The 27012-nt window shown below is 33.5% G+C and overlaps 2 protein-coding genes and 1 long non-coding RNA gene across 5 annotated transcripts; 1 reads left to right on the top strand and 2 right to left on the bottom strand.

Moving 5' to 3' along the window:
* Positions 1–427: 427 nt before the first annotated feature.
* Positions 428–4629, bottom strand: LOC108226826 (uncharacterized). 2 transcript variants are annotated; one of them, XM_017401820.2, is made up of 3 exons: positions 1843–4629; positions 1501–1761; positions 428–1332 (listed from the first exon to the last, which is right to left on the bottom strand). In XM_017401820.2, exons 1-3 carry the CDS (start codon positions 2836–2838, stop codon positions 1309–1311), a joined length of 1281 nt encoding a protein of 426 aa, XP_017257309.2. In that variant the 5' UTR covers positions 2839–4629; the 3' UTR covers positions 428–1308. The 2 variants fall into 2 exon arrangements, with proteins under 2 accessions (XP_017257309.2, XP_063935333.1); XM_064079263.1 differs by lacking the exon at positions 428–1332 and having other exon boundaries at positions 1341–1761.
* Positions 4630–8363: 3734 nt separating this feature from the next.
* Positions 8364–9042, bottom strand: LOC108227675 (uncharacterized). Its single transcript, XR_001808038.2, has 2 exons — positions 8805–9042; positions 8364–8712 (listed from the first exon to the last, which is right to left on the bottom strand). It is a non-coding gene; the product is annotated as an uncharacterized LOC108227675 (long non-coding RNA).
* Positions 9043–12143: 3101 nt separating this feature from the next.
* LOC108227561 (glucose-6-phosphate isomerase, cytosolic 2B) lies at positions 12144–22501 on the top strand. 2 transcript variants are annotated; one of them, XM_017402774.2, is made up of 23 exons: positions 12144–12483; positions 12591–12667; positions 12747–12828; positions 12919–12966; positions 13275–13430; positions 13508–13604; positions 13717–13759; positions 14533–14600; positions 14713–14797; positions 15020–15068; positions 16432–16504; positions 16589–16649; positions 17539–17605; positions 18075–18131; positions 18347–18400; positions 18489–18617; positions 19019–19082; positions 19207–19280; positions 20459–20512; positions 20602–20670; positions 21418–21507; positions 21652–21759; positions 22269–22501. In XM_017402774.2, exons 1-23 carry the CDS (start codon positions 12433–12435, stop codon positions 22317–22319), a joined length of 1707 nt encoding a protein of 568 aa, XP_017258263.1. In that variant the 5' UTR covers positions 12144–12432; the 3' UTR covers positions 22320–22501. The 2 variants fall into 2 exon arrangements, with proteins under 2 accessions (XP_017258263.1, XP_063935340.1); XM_064079270.1 differs by lacking the exons at positions 14533–14600; positions 14713–14797 and having other exon boundaries at positions 12290–12483.
* Positions 22502–27012: the final 4511 nt, after the last annotated feature.

The following is a 27012-nucleotide window of genomic DNA, read 5'->3' as shown; positions in this document are numbered from 1 at the left end:
TGTGCACATCCTCGTAGAAAAAAAAAAGGAATATTGATCATCTGTATCAGTATCATCTGATTTGTTGTAGACCGCATTTGTTTCACCATAGAAGCCAACAGTCACCAAGGGGTCGTTTGGTTGGAGGGAGGGTAAAGGGTTGGAATGAGGAATCGGATTAAGGTGGTATGAGGTTGAGGTATCATTTTTAATATCATGTGTTTGGTTAAGTGCTGGAATGAGTATATCTAATTTAAATATTTTTAGGTGATTAATTATAATTAAGGGAAATTCCTACTGGTACCATTGTAGAATTGGCTTTTCCAAATGGTACCAATGACTATTTTGGGCTTCCAAGTGGTAACACCCAACTTTTGACTTCATCCAGCACATACCACTCTGTTAATCAAACGTTAATCAAGCTGTTAAATAGTAACTAAAACCATATTTCCCTCCAAAATACTGTTACCAGCAAGTTAATACAATATCCAAAACAACCAACAAGTCTGAATCAATAATGAACTACAGATGTTTCACAAATGTCCCAAAATATGTTTTAACCATTTAAAGCATAATAAGCATAATAAAAGAGGTCTGATTTAAGGCTGGGATTGAGATGGTGGACATTGAGACATGTTGATTTCAGTGGACTGTGATGTGTTGCCCTCTTTAGTCTGATCTGAAGCTTTCTTTTTCAGAGCTGCAGCTGCTTTCCCTGCCTTGGATTGATCCCTAATTCTTGGATGTCTAACCACTATTGGTCCACTCCCTGCTGCCTTCTTTTCTTTTGCAGTCAAACCTCCCTTGCAAATTCTTGAATTGTGGCCAAGGCAGTCACACTTAGTGCATTTCACTGTTTTTGCTCTCTTCCCTTTCTGGTTTTCTCCTTCTTCCCTTCTCCTGTTTCTGCTTGGTCTCCCAACCCCTCTCTTCATTGCAGGTGGCATGACAATAGGTAGATCATCATATGCAGGCCATTGGCTTTGGTCAGGTATGGGGTTAATGCTAAAACTATAAGAAAGCTTGTATGTCCTAACAGAGTACCATGCACTGACAACATTGTGAGGATCAATCTTGGCATGAACCATAGCCCTTATGGCATGCCTACATGGGATGCCACTAATCTGCCAAGCTCCACAAGAACAGATCTTGTTATTTAAAGATAAAGGAAAATGAGATTTACCCTCATGAATTTCATACTCTCCTGGACTAGACATATATGCTTTGCAGCTTATAGTGTCCTTGCTAATAGCTTTCAACACCTTCTTTATCTTTGGACAAAGGTCATCATCCTTCAAGTCATGGCAGCTTGACTTCTTGTGGCAATTCTTACCATGCACACTCTTCTAATACCTGTTTGAAGCAAATTATATAATTAGGAATATCAATGCAAAAATATGACATGAAGAATACAAACATTTATATAACTTCAAGTAAAGTCAAGACTGGTCTGCATCTATCAATTCCAAGAGTGGAATTGAAACTCTCCACAAAGTTTGAAGTGTTGGAATCATTACATACATTCGGATCAAATTTGTGTTTGCTCCAACCAGCAGGATCTCCTAGCTCTGCAAAAAATTTCATGACACTATCACCACCCACTTCTTTCAGCTTTTCCATTGCCTTCCTATATGTGAACTGTGATGTGGCATTACAAGCCCTCCAAAACAGAATATAGAGCAAGGGACCAGAAAATTGTTTTTTGTAATTTCTGGAGATGTGTCTACAACAATATCTCCTCTTTACAGTTGGCCATACATCCAATAAAGCAATATCAATCCCCTGCAAGTGTACACATGATTATCATCTAAAGAGGAGATATTACTAAAATGAATGTCTAAAATAAATATAGTTTGAAGGTACCTTTTGTCGATCAGAGATCACTGTCCAATCCTTTCTACTTGATTCTTTGAGAAGGTTGTAGAGATTCCAGAAAAACCATGACCAAGTTTCCTTGTCCTCAGCACTGACTATAGCATAAGCAAGTGGAAAAATCTCATTGTTAGCATCCAGAGCCACTGCTGACAGTAGAACACCTCCATAATCTCCCTTGAGGTGTGTTCCATCAACACCTATTAAAGGCCTGCACCCTCCTAGAAACTCTTTCCACATAGCAGTGAAAGAAATGAAAATGTTATTAAACAAGAGCTGTCTTGTGATGCTTTCACTCTCCACAGTTGAAAAAAATGCCTTTGATTGTGGATTTGACTCACAAATAACCTTGGTATAAGCAGGTAGGTCAGCATATGATTGATCATGTCCACCATATAATTTCTCTATTGCCAACTTTTTCATATTATACAAGGATGATTTTTTCATGTAAACCCCATACCTCTGGAACAACAACTCATTTAGAGCACTTCCTGGAATGTCTGGATTGGCTCTTATATCTTCCATCAACTTTGATGCAACCCATTTCACATCACACAGTGGATTATATGTCTCCAAACCCCTACAAGTGTGCACATTAGGCTCAATTTTCTTAATAGCCCAGGTAATGCCATCAGGAAGCCTGCTACTATGTATCCTCCACTTGCAACATTCAGCATAACATGTAGCTGTATATCTAGTGTTGTCAGCCCATAACACATTGATTGCAAAGCCTTCTTGCACACAGTAGTCTTTCAATTTCTCTTTAAAATGATCTTTATCCAGAAAAATCATCCATGGTTTCAACTTTATTTTACCAAACTCCTCATCTGTATACAGCTCTCCATTCTTGTATAGCTTTTGATAGTAGTCATCAGCATCCTGTTCATCAACAAAATCATGCCACTGACTAGATTTCCAAGTGTCCTTGATTTTTGGCATTGAGTTTATCTCCTCTCTTTCATCAGATGGGATATCCCCCTCAGCCATGACATCATTATCTGACTCTGCACCATTATCAAACTAATTATCAGACTCCTCATTTTCATCACAAGCTTCCTCATCAAATGTCATTTTTCTCTTAGCCTTTACTTTCTCTTTTGGAGCAGCAGCCTTTGGTTTCTTAGTCACTTCTGGAGTAAAAGTAGCTTGTGTCACAGTAGCTTGTGTCAAACTTATGCCTTTCCTGATGGCTGTGGTTCTAGGTACTTTTATAGCAAACATTATCTCAGAAGGAGGGTGATTGGTGGGTTCAGATGAGGTAGTGTTTGGAAGAGGAGAAAATCTGGGGCTTCTTCTAATAGGCAAAGATTTGAATGCTGTTTTAGGTGATATGGGGGCTGGTGGTTTGAAGGCTGTGGTTGCTGTTTTCTTCTTTGGAGGAGGTTTCTTTTTTGGAGGAGGCTTCTTTTTTGCTGTAGTTGCTTCTTCACTAGCTGTGATCTCCACAATTTTTTTTGCCTTGTTGCCTTACATTCACAGAATTGTCCTGAAGGTCTTCCGATGAACTGTCCTCAACTTCATGCTCATCTTGCTCATCTTCATGGACATCAGTCCTCTTTTTTCTTTCTTCTGCCCTCTTAAAATGCATAACCAATTTGTAGAATGGAGTTGGTTTCAGCACAGTTCCAACCCAAATAGGAATTTCACTTGCATCAGAAAACCTTTCAAACATTTTCATTAAATCCTTATCTGACTCTAACTTGTGATGCTTCATCATATATGCATAATCAAATGTTGGATAAGCATAATCTAACCTCAACCTCTGTTTTTTCCCTAACTCTTCATACTCAACAATAATGTTCAGCAATGAGGTTTTATCTACATCAACCTTAACCTCTACCTCAGTACCCATCCAGTGAAAAATTAATACTTTCTCCATCTGCACATATTACACCCAATGCACCCAATGCATTATGAGTATTATACAATCATATTACACCCAATGCACCAGTTAACAGTTAACTATCATACATAAACACATATACACAGATAAACTCGCACATATACACAGATAAACTCTAAAACAATGAATTAAGCCGCGAAAGATATATATGTATCGATTATATAGAGTAATTGAAGGTGAAATGCATACCTTATACTTTGATCAGTGTTGAAATAAGTAGCGAGTGACTGTATTGTTCTGTTTCTTGATCAATCCCCTCCGTGCAGTAGAACCCTAATCCTCTGTGCGTGTTTGATTCTGTGACATTAAACCCTCGGACCCGACTAATGACCCAAATAGCTGTTTTTTTACTTTTAATTCATTTTATTTTAATTACTTTTTGAAATTAAATCATAATGGATTAACGTTTTATTAACGTTAACTAAACGGAGTGGTATGTGCTGGATGAAGTCAAAAGTTGGGTGTTACCACTTGGAAGCCCAAAATAGTCATTGGTACCATTTGGAAAAGCCAATTCTACAATGGTACCAGTAGGAATTTCCCTATAATTAATTTTCTTACTGACTTGAAGTTTGAAGTAACCATTTAAATATTGGGTTAATAATCAAGTGAGTCATCAAGGCGGGCCGAGTATATTAAATTGGTCACCGGATTTCAAACGGTCTCAAATTGGTCACTAAAGTCAGTTATAATTCAAGAATTAAAAATATTATTTACAAAGATTTACACATTATTCTTCGATGTTACCATAACTAAGTACTACGTAATGACTTCTAGTATTTACGATAGTATATTTAGATTTTATCAAATTTATTTATTATTTAATTTAAATTAAAACAAAGAAAGTAATCTATAATAAAAAATAAATAATAAATAAACTTAATAAAATCTAAATATACTTATCATAAATACTAGAAATCATAATCTTGTTCTTGGTTGGGTTAACATTCAATAATAATGTTTAAATCTTTATAGATAATATTTTTATTCCTTAAACTCATATTTGAAGATATCTATAACTGACTTTAATGACCGTTTTGAGTTCAGTAATCAATTTGATATATTGAGCCCATTTGAGTGACTAACTAGATTATTAACCCTTCAAATATCTGATGACAAGCTAAAAGAACTTTTTGACGTCAGATACTTTTTGATGGTCTTGCACTAATGCACTCTTGCTGCTATAAAATATATTAAATAAAATTATCATATTGTGTATGTTATGGTTCTAACTTCTAACACATATACTCCCTCCATTTTAAAATATAGGTGTATTTTTAAGTCTTTTGACCGCATGCTTAAAATCATTAATTTTGAAATTTTCTTTTTTTGATAATAATATCAATCATTTATTTTTTTCAAAAATAATGATTTTAACATGCGGTCAAAAAACTTAGAAACACGTGCAAAAAAGTCAAACAATTTATATTTCTAAACAGAGGGAGTATTGAATAGACGCATGACAACATTAAAAATGTTTAATTTTGTACATTATATTTTTCGGTCAACAGAGCATGTCAGTTGCATACATATCCCGTGACAAGTGAAAAAAAAAAAAAAAAGAAAGAAGAAAACCTGAACCACCACACGGTCAGGGGTTTTACGATACAACATAGAGCATAATAGTATTCACTCCATCCCAGCCATTTGCATACAAATGGTTGGGACACGTAGTGTAAAAAATGAGTAAAGTTGAATGAAAAATGGATATAGTTGTGGGACCCATTTATATTTAATAATAAATTTGAATGAAAAATGGATATAGTTGTAGGAGCCATTTATATTTAATAATAAATTTGAGATAGTAAAGGAAAGTAGTGGGTGTAATAGTGTTTATATTATTATAGAATGAAGATAGTGAAATAAAGTAATTGATGTAATGATGTTTTATATTATAAAAGTTTACTACTTTTAGAACATATACAATATACACTATACGTCTCAAAAAAAAAGTTGTATACAATTTATAGAGACGGAGAGAGTATATAACAAACGAGCAACCCAGGTGGAGTCGAACCACCAACCTCTCAAATAGTTAAATCTGAGCGCTCTTGCCATTTTGAGCTTATGGGTTCATCACAGTCGAGATTTGTTTACCGGTTAATAATAAAAGCACTTAAAATTCAACATAACATCAGGTCCCTGATTATCAAAACTAACAAAAAAAAAAATTTGATCTATTCAAACGTTTTAGACACGTTAATTGTACTAAAATCTTCTTAATCAGGAAGTTCAGCGACATATCACAATGGGATCCAAACCTAAAACAGTTAACAATTTAAATTTAAATACAATAATTAAAAAACATTTTGAATACGCTTCCTTCCTTTATTAAAAAAAATATAATAAAATTCCCAAACCCAAGTATGAATATAAGGCCTTCTATTAAACGAATATTCAATATATACAGTACTGTAGTTTTATTTCATATTTAAAGTTTTATTTGCAAAAATAAAATTTTAAAAATAAGTAACGTAGCTAGACAGTCAATCGACTTTAAAGTGCGTATCCGAAGTCAACGTGCTCATCTAATTTGGGATGGAAAGAATACTTGAATATTTGCAAAATGCTGAGTATTTAGATACTAATTCCTCGGTTTAATAAACAGACTATTACATAACCTTCAAGAGCACTCGAAAATCTAAGCAAATTTTATATGTATTTATAATATAATGCATAACTAAAACAAAAGAAATATTGAAAATTTACTAGTATTAAACAAAATTAGTAAGGGAGTAATGCTCCTCAATATTGGGGAGAAGATACGAAGCTCTTCTTTATATAGCATAATTATTCAAACTCCTCAAAATCTGGCTAAACAGCCAATGAGATCTTGTTTGACATGCTCAACGAGCTTTTACGACAATTTAAAAGCACCATGCTTCTTTAGTAATGACTATACTCAGCTCAAAAAAAAAATTAGCAAGACCTATCAAATTTTTTTAGCTAGGTGGTTAGTTGCCTCATTTAAAATCCAGAAACTTCAGAGTTCAAAAAACATAATAAATATTAAACCTCAAATTAGTAACTAATTTCCAAATGGACTTTAATCAATACAGAATCATATAAAAAATTTCAATTTTGTAACCCAAATTGAGGGGCAAAAATGTAATAACAAACCAAACAAGAGATGACTAATAATTAACCCTAAGAAAAGGATTGAAAACATTTTCAACGTCCAAGTATTAATTCTTTTGAACAGCAACTACTGCAACTGACACTTTTTCATGTTTAAAAAAATTACTCATAAAATTCTAAACATCAAGACATACAAAGGTAGAAGATTAAAATGGATGAAACCACAAGACTCCCAAACTAAGAATCAATCAAATAAAATAGCATAAACATAAAAAACACATTACCAATTAGATGAGTAATGAATCTCTAGAAGCAGCATCAACTCCAAGCAGATGGTCTTGATCCTTTGGTTAAACCTGACAGCTCTTCTGTACATTACTTTATCCTTTATAATTACACAACAGAGATTCTACTTAAAAATCACAATTATTATTCCATTATCTTAAGACACCACTATAAAAAATCCCTTAAATAGTTCAATGTAATAAGAAATAAAATTCAGAAATTAACTGGGCAATTGAAAGTGAATATAAACACAAGAATATTCTGCCAAGAAAATGCACAAGCATAGGCATAACCACTACAAAAGCTGCATCCACGCCTGACAGTAATTTCAGCCAACAGAGGTGTTTGCTTCCCCGAATTAATTAAACAATTTGCAGAGTCCAGAATCCTGAAACCAGTAGTGATGCTCCAAAACTACAGCTATTGAAATAACTTTACTACATGACATTCAAGCTTTTACAAGTTAAATGAATTTTACTGTCAATAGTACAACTGAAAAATAACACTCTTATCAATGACTACAGTACACAATAATAGAACATTCAAAACCAAACAAAATATTGTCAACTTCATCTATAACTCAAAAGTAATAATGAGTGTGCCAGGAGCCGAGTTGTAATTCATTAAAAAAAATTACTTTTCACTGGAGAGGTAAGATCACACATTTGTTAAATAAAATTATGGTTAAATTAATTTAAATAATTGAGATTGGTTAGCTACTAGATAAGAGAATTAAAAGGTAAGAACACATCTGTTAATTAACAACCATAATGAGATACTGTTATGGTGTGCGAATGGACATTTCAAGTAACTGATTGATGATGATGAGTATCATTATAGCAGACCTCAAAGAGGAAATTAAATTGCAAAGAAACTTGCGGGGCTGAATTTAAATGAAAAATACTGATTTGCGTGTACCTTGGCCGTGTTGTCTTGTAGAGATGTGCATGATTCAGTGATCAATCCTTGAATTGGAAGCTCAAGCATGTTAGTTGGACACCAGGAGTTGCAAATTCTCTTGAATGGAATGGAGATTTTAAGAATTATCTAGATCCTTTCGATCTTGTTACGGAGATAACATTGTCATACTGGTGCAGTGATAGATAATTAAGTATAGTATAAAGCGGTGCAGCAAACTCAAAATCGAAACCAAAACGAAAAAAGAAAAAGAAAGACGAGACAGAAGGCAACACAGAGGAGGAAGAGAGAGCCGAGCAAAACCTCGTGCCATCTCCCTTCCGAGACAAAAAAAGACTATATTTTTATTAGGTATATACTTTTGACCTGCCAAGCAAGCGCACCTGACATGGCAAAGGCCAGACTCGAACACTATTATCAACACACACAACAATATAATTATCTCCCCTCTACTTTTCTCTCTCAACTAGTACATAGACTTATCTTTTTATGATAACAACAAATTAACATGAGCATATACCAATTTTAATCATCTTCATCGCCTCCGAATCAGCGCTCTCAGCCTTTTCTAAAGATTCAGTCTCTGGCAAAGAGTTCCAACCAAACAGGCACAAAAAGCTTTCCAATATCTCTCCCTCGGTCAACGCCTGGGCTTGTATGGTCATCAATCGTCAGATCTGAAAGATATTCACATATATTAGCGCATATAAAAGCAGATCTAATACGAATCAGCAAAAAACAGACCTTAAATCAAATTTCGTGTGCGTACCTCATCAATCTGTACATCCTCAACTTATCTCCGGAGACCAAGCTTTCTGGCGACACATCTGACCGGAAAAACTCAAAATCGCCGGCGTGAAACACCATAAAGTCATAGGCGAAACGTAGATCGGAGACCGAACAGGAAGGATCTGACGTTTATTTGGACGTATCAGAAGCACCAGCAACTAGATCTGAGAAGAGAGGCTTTGAGGAGAAAGATGTGAAATGTTAGAGAAATGAGATGCAGAAATGAAATGAGGACGATTGCGATATTTTATGGAGGGGAAATAGTGATCCTACGGCTGGGAATGAAGATAGGGTTTGTCAATGAACGGTGAGGATGAGAATGAGCGTTGGGGTTTATTAGGAAGGTGAGTGGGTATCATCGCTTATTTTGACTTTTAGCATAAGAAGACATCGAATTTTAAATTAATCCAACCCCGTATACTTTTCTTTCCACGTGTGTATTTGCTGTCATAAAGCAGCGAATACGACGCTACAACGGAATATGTAACTTTTTTTCGACGAGTAATAAGATTTTATTAAAAATAAAATACTGAAATACAGCGGGAATTAGGGGTGAGCAAAAACGGATATCCGGTCCGGTTATGAATTATAAACCGGATATCCGGTTTTTCGGATCACCAAATTTTCATTCCGGTTCCGGTTTAACCGGATATTCGGATATCCGCTTAAATCGGATCGAAAAACGGATTATCCGGATCCTGTTTCAATGTATTATTTTCTGAAAAATGCAATGGACTACCTCCATTAACATCTCAACTATATTCCAGGAAGACTACGTCCATGGCTCCATTCGTTCATGCATGTAAAATAATAACAATTTCAGATATATCATTTGCCTTCACAACTTTTAGGCTTCTTACTTCTTAAGTCTTAATGTAGTTGGTAATAAAATTGCTACGTGATCAGTGAGTCAGTTCTGAGTGGTTGTGATCAATTGAAAGTGAAATTGTGAAATACCAGAAGTTTAGAAGACCTTAACTAATACTGCTACTATAAGAGACTAATAATAAGTTAATAGCAGAGTCTTAACACTTTATTTATAAATAAAAAAGGTATAATATAATATTTATAAAAATATATTTTAATTAAAATTAATAAACCGGATCGGATCCGGATATCCGCTTTCTTATATATATATATATATATATATATATAGAGTTAAGTTCTATGGAGTACAAAAAAAATTGGAGTATTGGAGTACAAAATATAATAAAATATAATTTAGTCATCTAAACTTCATTTTTTCTGTTCTACAATATTTATAAACATTCAATAAACCGCAGATTATGTTCTACAACATAAACATTATAATCAAAACATATAACAATTACTTTTATAAATCAGAGGACATTATGTTCTGCAATATAACTAATAAGCAGAACAATAATCTTAATATTTGTTAAAATTGAAAGATATGAATGATTGATTGATAATTACGTTTAAGACAACTTATAAATGATAAATTAGGTATAAATTTGAATAATCAAAGATATTTTTTTTGATTAAACTAAAAATTTATGACTTGTACTCCAATACTCCAATGTTTTTGTGTACTCCATAGAACTTATATATATGATCCGGATCCGAATCCGAATTTAAAGAAAAAAACCGGTCCGGATATCCGGTCCGGTTTATTCGGATCGGATATCCAAATTACCGGATATTTTAAATCGGATACCGGATCGGAAAATTGAATAATCCGAATTTCGGATTTTTATGCTCACCCCTAGATGGGACAAATCTCCAAATTGACAATTATAATCTGATAGTGAAAAAAAAAAAAAAAACTAAGCAAATAATCGTTTTGTTTTCAGATTGATTAATAGATTGAATATAAATATTCTTAATAATAAAAATGATAACGATGGTTTCTCAAACAATCCGGTCGACACCAGCATCCCTGAAAAATAATAGAATCACAATTGACATGTGCATATAAAAAACCGAGAATAGTCCAGTGTCCTTGTCCGTCAGTTACACCAGTTGAGGTTGGGGGTACAGATGTCCAATATATTGAACAAACCTTTCTTGTTCAAGGTGAGCTCTCGCGATAATCACCACTATTCCGGATTTGAAGCGGGTTGCCCGGATCTCCCAATACACCACATAAATCATTCTTAACGCAGCATGACGAAAAATTAAAAAAAACACAAAAACATACCCCCAAAATTTGGGGACAATCAACAACCCAAAAAGATGAGTACGGTAATGAGATCACTCCCAAAAAAAAAATTAGATCTCGATTTTATTAAAAACTAATAAATAAAAATTAAAGATTCAAAAACGGATGAAATGAGATGGGAGGATGGTTTGGGCGGATGTAGTTTGAAGGAAGGATGGGGCGATGACGGATGGATGAAAATTATGGATGGCGGTCTGACTCTCATTCGTAGGATTTTTATGTATCAGTTTCTTGGTAACTTATTTTGTGTTTCAGTGCTTCTCGATAGAGTATGTACCCTATTTCTTACCAGAAGTAGATGCAAGTGTGCATCTCCAACCCCAAAAACATTAGCTAAAATTATATAGTGGCATTTAGGTGGCATCCAGATGGCACATGTAGAGATTATCTATAAATTATACAACTCCAACCCTCCATCCCTTAGCAAAAAAATATAGCCAACCATGTTTTGTTGGCTATATTTGTCGAATCAAGTGAGCCCTTAGGTATAATTTCATACAAGCAATACTATAGATAACGCCGTTGGTGCATATACATGTCCCCTTAGCAAAAAATTTACATAATTCATATAGCCAACCATTATACATATTGCCCTTGGAGATGCTCTAATGAGTTGATGGTCGAAAAGAAGGTGTAGCTTCCCTAGGATTTCCTGCCAAGATTAACAAGGGAATACAACATTTCACACCAGTATCAGTAAACCATTTGAGATGAGAAGCGAGAGAGAGTCGGTGAGGTGTTTTAGGTTTGCTATTTATAATTTGAATTATTACATATAATATATACGTGTGTGTATGAAGTAATAGAGTGTAGACATATATTTGGGTTTCAAATCGGAATCGGGTTTGAATCCGGTTTGGAACGAGTTTCGAGTCAAATTCGGGACGGTACGATCAAGAAACAAATTCAATCCAAAACTAGTTTGGGCTTTAAAAATAAATCTAAACTCAAACTCGAAACCCGAAAATTCGTGTTCGGTGGAACTCAAACAGGTCAGTACGGGTTGAATATCCATCCGATCGAGTTGAATTCTATCTCTGCCGAGAGGCTTTTTAGAAAAAGAAATGGTTGGGTTAGTCACGGACAACCAGTGAGCGGCCCATAGTTTTAGAAACGCATGTTTCTGACCCCTTTCACACCGTTTGCCAACTTTGTCAAAAATAAAAAAAGGTAGTAACAAGACTCCAGCAAAACGAAGTCGTTCGCACGGGCAATACGCCAATACTCATCCACTATCAAACTTTTTTATTATTTTCTTTTCAATTATTTGCGGCCATCATCTTTTTTAATTCTTGTTTTCTAATCACTTTACTTGAACATCACAATTCCTCAATCCACAGCGTCGCTTCAATCCTCAACTTCGTTTTCGTTCGTATTACAAACATACATACATATTGTTTCGATTCGAAATCAATAGAAGAAGAAGATGGCTTCGTCAACTTTAATATGCGAAACACAGCCGTGGAAAGATTTGAAGGTAATCAATTATATACACGTATATATTTATATTAAATCCTTTGTTTATTAGCATATAGCTATTTTGATTGATATGAGAGCTAAAATGTGTTTAAATTCGATTCTCAGGCTCATCTGGATGATATTAAAAACACACATTTGCGTAATCTCATGTCTGATACTGACCGTTGCAAGTCAATGATGCTGTATGTTTTTTTTTTTAATTTGTTATTTTGAAAATCTGTTGCGGTTCATCTAGTTATTGAAATAGTGGTGAAATTGTAGCGAATTCGATAATTTGTTCCTGGATTACTCGAGGCAGTGTGCCACTACTGACACTATTGATAAGCTCTTGAAGCTGGCTGAGGTGTGTTTCTTATAACTTTTGTCGAGAATAATTAAGATATTGTGATTATATATGTAAATTGTAATGGTTCTGGACTGTGTCAACACGCAGGCAGCTCGTCTCAAGGAAAAGATCACCAGTATGTTTAATGGAGAGCGCGTAAGCCTTTTGCTTATCTGACATAATCTTATTGCTTAATTATGTTTTTTTGCGGTGTTTATTAATCTGGCAATTTTTTATTTTGTTTGTGAGATAAGGGCATATCGGTCTCCTTGATTATAATAGCTCCCGAAGTATTGTGCATTGCTTTAGATTTTAGTATATATTCTAATATTACAGAAGCTACAATTAACCTTACCCTTATGATGGACATTAAGTTCTGGCATATCTGTGTGATGGCATGAGGTACTAATACACCACGGGACCTCTATTTTTTTTGTAAAAGTTAAATTGGTTTCATTTTGTAGATTAACAGCACAGAGAATAGGCCTGTTCTTCATGTAGCTCTCCGTGCTTCAAGGGATGCAGTTATTCAAAGTGATGGCACTAATGTTGTCCCTGAGGTGTGGAAAGTTTTGGATAAAATTCGGGATTTCTCTGAGAGGGTCCGGACTGGTGCTTGGGTAGGTTCTTAATATTGTAGATGATCTTATTTAGATGCATTTGCAACTATTGTTTCCTGATAGGCAAGCATCGGTAGGTTGGAGCTACAGGAAAAGCACTGACAAATGTCATCGCAGTTGGTATTGGTGGGAGCTTTTTAGGTCCTCTGTTTGTGCATACTGCTCTTCAAACAGGTGGATTTTGTGGTTCAATAAACATTCATGTGATGTTTATGAACAATATTTTCTCTTAGTTGTATTTAGTACAGTAGTGTACTACTTCAAATTAACATTTGACTACTTGCAGATGCTGAAGCTATTGAATCTGCAGCAGGAAGAAATTTACGCTTGTAAGTGTGTGTATGTGTATTTCAACACTGAAACTATGTCAAATAATTTTAACTTGAAGGCACTGTCAATATTACTGATGTAGCTCAGACTGCCGTTAACATAATAGGCATCTTTCTTCCCTTACCTTCCCAAAAACGTATTGGAGAAACACTCAACTTTAACTCCCCCTATTTGTTTCGTATGTAATTTGGAACCTGTAGCAACTGTTTATTAATACATAATTTATTTTTTAAGTTTGCGAAACTGTGTTTTTGCATGTGAGTTTAAAAATGTATATTCTGAAAGAAAAAACTTTTGACAATCCTTATTTTTTGATTTTTCATAAAAAAGATTTGGTATTTATGTAAAAAGCCCTATAATAAAAGATCAAGGTTTACCCTTCATACATTGAGATGGTTAGCTTTTGGTGTGGAATATGATGGTACTGTAATTAGCAAAAATAAATAAATAAATAAATATAATGGTAGTGTAATTTCTTTTTTTTTTAAAAAAAATTAGTACATTAATATCTGTGTGATAATATATGTTTGTAGACTCCACATTATCCAAATCTAGTAGGTTCTTACACATTAAAGTTCTGTTAACTTGCAAGAGCCTTATGTTTTTCCTTGATGGAATGTGTTTCTTTTGATTAGACGAGCAATGGAAGTGTTTAGTGTTATCATAATAAGTCGGGTCTTGTGGTTGGATACTGTTGCAGTTCATGTTAGCACTTGAGCATATAAACATGTTCTTAATGGTGTATGACTAATCTATTGTTTTCCTATTTTAGTCTAGCGAATGTAGATCCTATAGATGTTGCTAGAAATATCACAGGCTTGAGCCCTGAAACCACCTTAGGTAACATTTATGCATCTTGTAAATATGTATTTCTTATCATATAATATCATCTAAATTTATAAATACCTAAATAAGTTGTATTGTAATTTGCATTCTCTTGTTTTGATTGCAGTTGTTGTGGTCTCAAAGACTTTTACAACTGCTGAAACTATGTTAAATGCTCGCACACTGAGAGAATGGATCTCGTCTTCTTTAGGGTTAGTTAAATAAAGTTTTGATCATTCTTTTGAATTTTGGAAGTAGGCAGATAAACTGATCTCTTTAACTATATTGTGTATGCTTAATACTTGCAAATAGTCTTGTGACAATCCGGCGGAGTCTTAGATTTGTATGATATCTGTTTATGTGTTTGAGAAGTTATTGTGTTCACATGATATATGATCTTTTTCTCTCTTTACAACTGACTACATACTCACCAGGCCTGAGGCTGTTGCGAAGCATATGGTTGCTGTCAGTACTAATCTCACAGTATGATCACTTTCTTATCTTAATTTCTAAAGTTAATTATATACCATTCATAGAAAGACTATACATATGTTCTGTGTACAGATGTGCTAGAGTTGATTTATGGTTTGGTGCCTTTTTTTAGCATTAATTCTTCCCTTGAGTGAACAGAAGTATGATACAAGAAATATGTTTGCACTTTGCATGCTTAAAAACATTGTTATTATGGTGTGGCTGTGGCATTGTTACGGGTTTAAGGCGAAGATATAGTGTTCTGGCACTAAAAAGTGTTGGTCGCCATATTCTTTGGCTCAGATCTGTACCTGTCCAGATCTGATTTTTGTGCAATCATATACTCTATTAGTGTTTTTATGTATTTTTTGTTGATATTTTGTGGTTTATATAAATAACATTAAGTAAATAATTAAGAGATAGAATTCAGAGAGAATTAGAGATATTGAGTTTGGAGAGAGGGAGACAGAATAGAGAGACAGCTTGGGAGAGAGAGAGAGAGATGACCTAAGTACCATTACACCTTACTACTAGCAATATTGCTGGTAACAGGCTATATTACTCAGAGTTCTGACATTTTGACACTAGGCAAGCTGAAATTGCTATTAATATGACTTTAACGTATGTTATAAGGTGTAGCATGCTTAGTTATTTAAATTAGGTATACCGTAAATATTCCAGTCTTACTGCCACACTAGCAGAATACAATCATCTTTGAGGATTAGTAGCCATTATTTTCATAATTCGTTAACCTTTCATCTCTCTTCATGATTTAATGCAGATGTAAAATATAAAGTATGTTTTTAAGTCACATTAGTCTTTCGGGCACACGTATCTATTTTTCAATTTTCCTCATATTTATCTGAATGTTACAAGTTTAATAATTCTTTTAATTTTGCTCTGCTTGTATCAAATTTTCAGTTTTTTGTGCACGTGCTTACTTAAAAGTTAAAAGCATTATTGGCTTATATGAATGTGGTACCTATTTGCATGATAAAGAAGGAAGTATGGACATTGAAGTGTGCAGGGACAATCGGGGGAAATTATTATATATGGGACTTATTGTAGTCATTTTTTCTATATCTTTCAAATTAAGCATTATATTGAAAGTTGACAATATTATGTAGCAGTAATAATTATATAAATTCATCAAACAATTTTTTTTTTATTATTATTTTGTTTATTTGATAACTTGCTTTGTTGGTCCTAAATTATTGTTGACAGTTTCACCTTACCTATGTTTTTTTGTCAATATACTTTTAAAGGCATCCAGTATTAAGAAGAAACAAAATACTTATGTGCATGTTATGTTCAAGGCTTTAATTTGCTAATTTGGAATGACTAGTGTAGTGACATATTTAATGCCTTCATTCAGCTTGTCGAGAAGTTTGGGATTGATCCAGAAAATGCGTTTGCATTCTGGGACTGGGTCGGTGGTCGATACAGTGGTAAATATAATCTGCTGTCCAGTTCGTCCGAGTGTATTATTGTTAATTCGCTGTTTAATTAGTTCTTCTGAAATGCTTTTTCAGTTTGCAGTGCTGTTGGTGTATTGCCGTTGTCGCTCCAATATGGTTTCCCTGTTGTTGAAAAGTATGGTAACCCAGAAAATTTAATCATTTGGAGTTATTATTACTTATTGTATAGTTTGTTTATGAAAGTAATATGTTGCAGTTATCGTTTTCTAAATAAAATTGTATTATTCTGCTGCCAACAAGAATGTCAACATTTTAACAATATTTTGCAATAGATTTGACCCGAGGTCCTGCTCTTTCATATGCACATCATCTGTGGATACTCTTCTCCTTTTTTTCACCTAGTAGCCTGTTTGCGGGAATCCTAGAATTTTTACATTTAAATATATAACAATGTTACTCTTCTTTGATGCATTCAATTAATATAGAAAGGCCTCTGATGCCATCACTAGTGAATCACATCTTGATCCAACTATTTTTTGGGTTCTTTATCATTATATATTGTATATCTCATGTAATAATTAAAATTTTATACAGTTAGATCTCCTAATGTTTTTAATCTTCTGGAGAATTTAGGACAGCTGACTTGCTTTGTGTCACATTCCATTATGTTTGTTCAAGTAATTGTATTTCATGATAAAGACATTGTAATTCCTTTAGTCAAAGTACATGTAAGAAGTATTGTTTGTTTGTGTGATGTAAAAAGAAATGGATACTAAGAGTTGATAGCAAGAATGTGACTTTGGTAAATGGCAATATATATTGGACTACAGTTGGGTAGCCTAAATGACATCTCACCTGTAGAAGTAGGTATCATTGTTTTTTAAGACATAAACAAGTGCTGTTGTTTTTATCCGTTTATCTACTTTGAAGTGTCTGAAGCTTTTTACATTTAATTGTAGTGATTTTGACAGAACTTTGTGGATTCTATTCTAGTTTTTCTATCCTTTTTTTTTTTTTTTGCTATATTAGTGAGCTCCTAGCTGATGGCAATTCTTATTTTCCAGGTTCCTGAAGGGGGCTTCAAGCATTGATCAACATTTCTCCTCTGCGCCTTTTGAAAAAAACATACCTGTACCACTCCTCTTGACTTGATATTTTATTTAGGCATAAAATTGACATGCTATAAAATACGCGTGGATAATGTTTCTTTACATGCATCTTACAATTTAAACTTATTTTCAAAAGATACCCTGGGATCACACGTTGCTTCATTTTGATCCTCATTATACCCTTCCCACCTCAAAAATACATAACTTCAATTTGATTTAAAAATGAGAATCTTCTCTCCTTGTGCTTATTCATTAGTTTTATATTTGACATTTTAATATTAGTACACATCGTAACTCGTAAGAAAAAGTCTAAAATTTCAAGTGTTTTATAATCAGTTATTTGTAGTATTTAATTTTAATTTATTTGGATTTACTATGGGAGGAGTGCATCTTTAATAGATCAAGTAATGTTTTTTCCTTCTCAAGTTCAGTTATTAAGATTGCTTATTTGTTTTTTTATATTAATGAGTGGCATGTCATAATTGTTTCAGGTGCTTTTGGGCTTGTTAAGCGTATGGAATGTTTCATTCCTGGGGTATCCGGCAAGAGTGAGTCAATCATCTGAGAAAATCTATTTGAGTGGACAATTTCTGTTCTGTTTGTACTAATTTTCACTCTGCATATAATCCCTGCGTTGTGTATGTATTTGTCATCATTTTTGTGAATATGTACATGATTTGAGTCACACTCAAAGCCAGTAATGTTTTTCACATTGAAAATAATTCAAGGACAGTTTGTCATATGTGAGGTTAAATTGTTTCAGGCCATTTTACCTTATTCTCAAGCCCTGGAAAAATTTGCGCCACATATTCAACAGGTGAAGCTACAACGCGTTTCTTTCGTAAACTGTTTGCAAAGGCTTCATGATGTTCTTATACACTATACATTTTTTTTTACCAATTCAGGTCAGCATGGAGAGCAATGGGAAAGGGGTTTCAATTGAAGGTGTTCCCCTTCCTTTTGAGGCTGGTGAAATTGATTTTGGTGAACCTGGAACTAACGGTCAGCACAGCTTTTACCAATTAATTCACCAGGTAATATGTTTATAGTAATTTGTTGGATCTTACAATGAATGTTTTGAACATGGGTTATGTGCAGAGGAATAAAGCTCTGTAGATGTTTGATTCTGTTACTTTTAAATACCTGTGACTCAATGTCTGTGTTATACTTGTCGTTACACAAGATTTAATAGTTTTAGCAATCTGGATCTCTTTAAGGCTCAGCACAAGACCTTTCTAGAACAGATAAAACTTAGAATTATATTATTACTTGCTGTATAGTGTTAAAGAATCTCATTGAAAACATTTCTATTGAAAATATAAGGTTATGTTTCAGGTTTCTGGTGATTGTTCTATCAACATTATTTAGCTCATGTTTGTTTTAAATAATCCTGAAGCATGCATTCTATTCCTACTGACAAGCTTGAATTTTACAGGGACGTGTTATTCCTTGCGACTTTATTGGAGTGGTGAAGAGCCAGCAACCTGTTTACCTTAAAGGTACTTTATTATGTTATACCTTTTTTACTGGTTTTTGACAGTTTATCCATTTTTCCTTTCACAGCCCTTCTCGTTGGCAAGATTGTTACTTTTGATTTCACACTACTATATGTTTGAATTGCAGGGGAAGTGGTTAACAATCATGATGAGCTCATGTCTAACTTTTTTGCACAACCAGATGCCCTTGCTTATGGGAAGGTACATTAGTTTCCGCTTGTAGAGTTCAATATCTTTCATTTGATCCGAGTTTTTTGTAAAGGATAAAAACAGGCATTAAAGTTTGAAAATAACAGAAAATGGACTAGTGGCATAAAGGATGGACAACCTCATTTGTATTCTCTCTGTTCATGGTAGTCATATTTTGACTATATGAAGTCAAGTTGGAACATTTGAGAACAACTCCAAGAGACTAGCTAAATGGGCTCCTAAATTGAAATATATAAAAATTTGGAACAAAAACTTGCTCCAATAGCCTTGTAGTGATACCTTAAAAAAGTTAGGAACTCCCTCCGTCCTTATTTAAAGAGCCTCCTAGTCATCCCTTATATCATTTTTGTGAATAAAATATTCATTTCCTTCCAGTTTTTAATCTTCATTACTTTTCCTTTCTTTTGAATTTAATAATATTATATTAGTAAGGAGTATATAAGGAATTTTGTTGGAGCTGCAATACCTTATAATATCCTAAATAACTAAAAGCCTAATTATGTATATTATTTGTAAGGGATGCACCAAGAGGCCCTTGGAGCTGCTCTTAATGATCCAGTACTTAACATTTACATAACTTGAGTTAGAATATTGTGATTTTTTCTTTTTGATTACATTATGTTACTGTATACCATTCACTATGAGGTTTATTGTACAGATATTTGAATATTTAATAGTTCATTTGCTACTCAAATCTGTGATCTGAGTGTTAGAACTCAATGCTTTTATTGAAGCATCACCTACTGTCTGGATAGCATTATCCTCAACTTCTTGGGCAAGACCGTCTCAAGGATGCAAGGGCATTTTGCTACTCCTTAATATTAGGCCCATAAGTAACAATGTTAATATTGTGTATATATTATTATATTAATATTAGACCCTTAAAAATAGTAAATGACCCGTGACCCGTCTATACTATATTATCAAAGCTGAAATATTGTCAGTTTGACCCGTTGATATTTCGGCCGGGCTTTTGGTTTCTGGTCGGTTATCATATTCACAGTACATATTAATATGCCTTTGGCCACTTTCTGCCCTCTGCAGTAGGCTGTGGGTTTGAAACATATGGTTGTGTGTGAGTTAAATTTGGTTGATGATGCTGCCATTAAGCGTGTGCACTTGCACCTGCTTGCGGCATTTGGTTAATGCAACTGCTTTTTTTTTTCCAGACTGCAGAACAGTTGCTTAATGAAAATGTTGCGCAGCACCTTATCAGTCATAAGGTGATGTAACACTTTCACTTTCAGCTTTTAATGCGCCACTGCTGATTCCGATCGTATGTATGGGCTGACAATTGCCTTCTATTTTACAGACATTCTCTGGGAACCGCCCTTCTCTCAGTCTTCTTCTTCCATCTCTAAGTGCATATAATGTCGGCCAGGTTTACTCTTTTAAAACCCGTAAATTCCTTTAGTTAAAAAGTGAAGATGTTTGTACATGCTCTACAGCAAGTCGAAGTTACTCGTGCCATGTCTAGTTATAAGATTAGGCTAGCTGGACTGTTGGTGTAATAGGACCTGACCAAACTGATTTTTCTTTGTTTTACTCTAAAGCCTTGCTGTTGTATATTCTACTTGCGACGTCATAAGCTTCACAATATGTACAGATTTGCAAATATTGATTCTACTAGACTAGCAAACTGTCCACACTTTAAGATATATGCCTAAAGTTCAGCACCTACATTATAGAAGATAAATCTAAAGTGATTTAGTGTAACGCTGTTCATCTGTACTACATTAATTGTATTCACTTGTTAGGAAGGAGCGCTAGTTCAATAATGTAATTCCGAATAACAATGTATGTTTATCTACATGTACGTGTTTATAAATGATTTATACTCCCTCAGTCCCTTTTTAGTTATACTTATACATATTTAATTAACTTTCACTAGATTAGGTCATTTTAGACAGTTCACTGTTTTGTTTGAGTAGTACTGCATGGCGTTATCTTTCTTTTTTCCTTTCTCTGGTTCTTTTTTGGGTATGCTTTGATTCTCATGATTACTAGATCAATGAAGCCGTCAGCTGATATATCACAATTTTATCAGTATTGCTGTCCGATAAAATGAAGTGGTTAAACTTGCTTTTCAACTTGGTTCACCTATTGATTGTTGTTTTCTTTGCTCTAGCTGTTGGCAATATATGAACACCGAGTTGCTGTAGAAGGCTTCATTTGGGGAATTAATTCTTTTGACCAATGGGGAGTTGAGTTGGGAAAGGTATACATTTCTCAAGAGGATCTCCCAAAAATAAGAATCAATTGTTAAAAATTGTACTAGCTAATTCTACAAGACTAAAATTCACTGCCTACCATGCATTGCATTTGTCAAATTACTAACGGGCGGAGAATATCCAAATTGCAGTCACTGGCTTCTCAAGTTAGAAAGCAACTCCACGCATCACGTAAGAAGAAAGAACCAGTTGAAGGCTTCAATTTCAGTACCACAACAATGTTGACAAAATATTTAGAGGTATGGAATCACATGTTCTCTTGCATACTGTTTGTAACATTTGACTGCTCTCTATGCAATTTAGACGAGGAACATGCCCAACACAGAGTATGTTTGCAGGATGGAAACATAGTTATGCTAGTGCACCTATAGCTGACTTCAGTTTGTGAGAATAGGATTGGCAGGAATAAAAGAATACTCCTATTTTCCAGTAGTATCTTAGGTTCATCAGCAAGTACATAAAATTTTGTTGTACATTACAGGTATCGTGTAATGAGAAGGTGCATTCTATGTTCGTACGAGGAACTGAATTTTATAAAACTATTGCATCTAGAACAAAAAATCCCACCATCATATAAACCTGCCATGTGAGCTTCTCATGTTCATTCGATGAATATGAGGGATGTTTTGCTTATTTTGGTCAATTGACTAAGAGTTCTGTTGATATCACTAATTTCCCGAGTTTATTTACCTGGATCTTTATTGCGCATACTTGAGCGGAAAATGTACTGACCTTACCATATTGGCAGGCAAGTAAAGATGTCCCAGCAGATCCTTCTACTCATCTACCAAACATGTAACTGCACTTCGGTCTTGCTCTATCAACAATAAAGTTGGATGGCTGGCTGCAAAGTAATCATCTGTTACCAACACTTGCACATTCAGTGCATAACTAAGAACTCATTGAACTCGAGTTCCTTCTCCTTCTGAAACTGTGATATCACATTTTGACAACAATAAGCAGTTTCTTCAGTTTTCCTCACTGCATATATGTATGATTTTCAATATACAGACACGAAAGTGTTAAAAATACCAAATGAGAATGACATGCGGATTGGGTAACAGAAAACTAGGCCTTAGCAAGTTAGCATGGGCACTTAAGTGCAGTACTTATATTAAGAAACAAAAGGTAATCTAAATTGTGCCGAAATTACACGATAATATACTGTTGAGCAATATTCTTTTTATATTTGGCAATATACTTTTATTCTCAATTCTCGATGAAGTCGATAAGGTATTTTTTCTAGATCTCAATGTTATTATTTTAAAAAAGTTTAATAGTAGTTGGTAAGTAGTTGTTCAGTTCGATTTTAAGTTTAATCAAAATTAAGATATACATATCGTAATTAGAGAATATAAGAAAAATTAGATCTAATTCTATTTTAATATATAAATTTTATTTCTTTTATATTAATAAAAGGTTAGTTGGATTTTAATTAATGATCAAATATGCGTTAATTATCAAACTCATCACTGACAAATGGTATCAACTTCATCACTGATCTCCACGGGGTCTCAAATTACTCACTAAACTCGTTTAATGGTATCAAATTCATCACTGCCGTTAAAAAAAATAACGGAGGTTTGACGGAGTGACAGATTGGCGGTTGACATGACACATTAATAAAAAAGACTGAAGAAAAACAAATGAAAGAAAATAAAAAAAGTAGAAAATAGAAATACCACATAATTTGAAATTATATGGAAATAAAGTATGCAAACTTTTTATTAAATTGATTTTAAGATACAATTATCTCAATAAACGTATCGAACTAAATTTTAATATATAATTAACTAAACAATTAAGATTAACTTTTATGTTTTTTATTAGATTATAATTATTTTTGAATAATATTGAAATGTTTTCTCTTTTAATAAATTTTAATTATTTTTTTGCCAACAATAATATTCACATAAATAAAATTTATTAAACGAGAAATTATTATTGAACCTACTGTATGTAAAGAACCTACAGTATAAATTATTGAAGTAATTATTAAATAAGTTGAAAAATACAGAGAGACTACTGTGACAACAAGTAAGTATTTGTCTTTTTTTACATATTTTTCCTCACAAAATTCAGTATTTTGATTAGTTAAAGTAAAGAGCATGATCTGTTGACAAAAAAGAAAGATGTAATAATCGAAAAAGTGGAAGCAAACACGTGAGGGGGAAAATGCATAATGCATAAGGAGCATCCACAGCCGTGGGATGAGTCAAAGCGGAAGAATCAAAGGGGTGAGAAGAAAAGCAGAGGAACAAAAGACCGATGATGACGAAAATAGACAGACTGAGACACTGCAATTTGTGTCGTACAGCTGAGCACACAGCCTTTCCATCCATTCACAATTACACTCTACTCTGCTACTCCATAGTCCCACCACGCTGTTTAAGCGGGCTGGACAGCTATTTCAAATTTTTTTTGTTAAATATTGTGGTATAATTTTTTTATGAATAAAAATTCAATCTCTAAATTTTAATTTAGAAAAAAAATATTTTAAAAATAAATTATATAATTATACTGAACAAGATCCTTAAAATATGTGTTGAAATTACGTTTTATGATGTAACGAATCTATTGGACAGAGAGGGAGTATTTATTATTTGAAGTAGAAGTAGTTTGCTTAATAATTGGCTTCCAAAAATTCTCGATTTCCATAAAAAATTGAATAATTTATTTAAATATCTACCAATTTATTATTTTAATTCAATCAAAATTCTTTGATAAATTATAAATCCGTTAATCAACAGACTAAAATATGATTTTTTTTAATATTAATTTCGATTCCCCATTTTTATATTTTGACTAAATTGATCCTCTCCTTTCCCTGCATTTTTTCTATGTCATATAAATACGCTGGGTATGTGGTCAAAGATTAGTTACAAGGGGTCTACTTAGCTTTGCTTTTTGTTTATTTTTGTATAATCTGTGTTGAGGTGGATAATAACTTACTCCATATCAAGTGTACTAGAGAGAGTGGAATGATGAGGGAGAAAGGGCCTATTTTACAAACTTGTTAGGTATTAATTTTTTTATTTTTTCTATTTCATGAATGAATATTTGCTAGTTGATTTCATTCAAAACAATATAAGCAGCATATATATATAAAAGTGGATTAAAAGTTGGATGGGGAAGAAGAAGGTGGTTACAAAGGAGCTCGCAGTAGCTGTACAAGGAGGATCATCATCCATGGCTGATGAGCAAGAAGCACAGCAGATGGTTATTACTCCAAGAAAGAGAGGAAGACCTCGCAAAATCATCAATGAAACTGAACAAGAAACATCAGCAGCCTCAGCCTCAGCTGCTGAAACAGCAGATGAATCTAAACATAAAGAAACCAAGACAGGAAGTGACCAAGAAGATGTTGATGAAGAAGAAGAAGAAGAGCAGCATAATCAGAAGAAGACTAAACAAGAACAAAAGCAGCAGCCTAAGCCCAGAAGTAGCAGAGCTAGAAGAAAAAGCAAACCAAGAAAGAGCAGCAGTTGATTCTTGCTTCTTCTACTTCTCTTGTATGGCTGCTCTAGATTTTGTTTGTTTGAGTATAGATTGGGAGTTGATTGCGTGTAGCTCTTTATTTGTTTATATGTAATCATCAACAGCCTATCAAAACAAAAACTTGAAATCTAAGCATCAACAAAAAAATTCACTACTAATCTTTAACCTGTTACTAATATGGTTTGCTTTCATTTAATTACAGACTCCTCAACTTTTTGTTAGTTAGGTCAAAATCAAGTTGATAAGGATTGAGGATTTTTGTAAGAAGCTGGCAATTTAAATGTATATTTATGGTGGTTTCTTATCCTCTTGCAGTTTCCAGATATGGCACTTGTTTTGCTCCTAATAATAAGGGCCTTCCATTAGTATATACTCCTATTGCGGCTCCCTTGCAAAACTAACCAGTTTGAACGTAAAGTTTTCAAAACTAACCAACCCACGTTCAACTTTTCAAAACTAACCAGCCTAATTCAACAAAACTCGGGCGACCCGAGTTGGTTTGTTTGTGGAAGTGATGGTCGCCTCTACCAAAGGCGACCCATGCTGTGTAGTGGTGAGGGGCTAGGGTCGCCCCTGCTCGGACGACCCGAGTTGATTTGCAGCTTTAAACAGATTCACGTAAATAGATCACATTGAATGGGTTTGTTAGGTGTAGTACATGGGGACAAATATCAATGTATCCAAGATTTTGCCTTAAATCTTTTTTAAGAATGATATGCTTCACTAATAACTGATTTTTAATTTGGATAACTTTATATGTATATTAGTATATAGGAGTCCGAGCTAATGGAAATAGAGTAAACATAATAAACAAAATTGAAAAAATAATATTTGTAAAAAAAGAAAATATTTGCAAAATAATATTGTTATGATCGGAATATACAAATATTATTGTTATAATCGGAATTTACAAATATTTGAATTCTTTTTTTACAAATATTATTGTTTAATATTTACAAATATTAAATATTCAAATTATATTTACATATAGTGTAAAAATAATAATAAACGAAATCGATAAAAAAGAGAAAATATTTGTAAAAAAAATATTTGTAAAATAATATTGTTATAGTAATCGAAATTTACAAATATTCTATACTTTACTCTAATTTCCTATGAAATAAGTTACTCCTATTTAATTCTATACGTTTATTATTTGGTGACATGTGTTTTAATATTTTATAAAATATAATTATAACCTATTTTAAATTATTATTTTTTGAACAAAATATTGATAGTTAAATTTTTATTTTAAAATCTTAAAAAAAAAGTGATAGGAGGAGGATCAGTGCGTGTCACATTCATGCAAGGGAGAGAGTACTAATTCGAATAACTAAGTTGATGACTTTGATGCTAAACAAGCTGGGGCCTGGGACATGGGTCGCCCTTGGTAGGGGCGATCTGTATTCAAGGAAATGTTACAATGGAGGTCGTCTTTGGCAGGGGCGACCTTTACTGTCAAAAGAAATTAACTTGGGTCGCCCGAGTTCTTATATTTAGGCTGTTTAGTTTTGAAAAATTGAACGTAGGCTGATTAGTTTTGAAAATTTTGCGTTCAAACTTGTTAGTTTTGTAAGGGAGCCCTCCTATTGCTTGTATAGTTTGACAAAACATACTCCACTACACTTCAAATTAATCAACTTAAAGAAACACTACTACTAGTCTACTATAGCTACTTATTAGCATTAGGATTGAATTACAAGTTTCATTTTAAGATTAAAAATTTCATCTATTTTAAGTTTGTTTATAGAGTGGGTGTTTGTTTCGTAATTATAAGTCCAGCTTCTGAATTATAAGTTATGAGCACTTATTCGTACCGTTGGTGTAATAAGTCAAGAAGCACTTATAAAAATTTAGGAATGCTAGCTTTTGTTTCAGGGCTTCTACTTATATCCCAAACACTTTAATCACTTATAAGTTTCATCTTGGTTCTAACTTCTACTCAACTTATTTATTTTAAACAAGAAGCACTTATTTTAAGTTCACCCAAACGA

The sequence above is a fragment of the Daucus carota genome, chromosome 6 (genome assembly GCF_001625215.2).
Source record: "Daucus carota subsp. sativus chromosome 6, DH1 v3.0, whole genome shotgun sequence".
In the NCBI taxonomy this organism is placed as follows: Eukaryota; Viridiplantae; Streptophyta; class Magnoliopsida; order Apiales; family Apiaceae; genus Daucus; species Daucus carota.
This window is presented reverse-complemented; position numbering and strand designations above follow the sequence as displayed.

Coding starts and splice junctions, on each gene's coding strand:
- LOC108227561 (XM_017402774.2), top strand. CDS start 12,433: ATGGCTTCGTCAACTTTAATATGCGAAACACAGCCGTGGAAAGATTTG. Junction 12,967..13,274: donor GTATGTTTAATGGAGAGCGC/GTAAGCCTTTTG, acceptor TTCATTTTGTAG/ATTAACAGCACAGAGAATAG. Junction 19,083..19,206: donor GCAACCTGTTTACCTTAAAG/GTACTTTATTAT, acceptor TTTGAATTGCAG/GGGAAGTGGTTAACAATCAT.
- LOC108226826 (XM_064079263.1), bottom strand. CDS start 2,838: ATGGCTGAGGGGGATATCCCATCTGATGAAAGAGAGGAGATAAACTCA. Junction 1,762..1,842: donor TGATCTCTGATCGACAAAAG/GTACCTTCAAAC, acceptor GTACACTTGCAG/GGGATTGATATTGCTTTATT.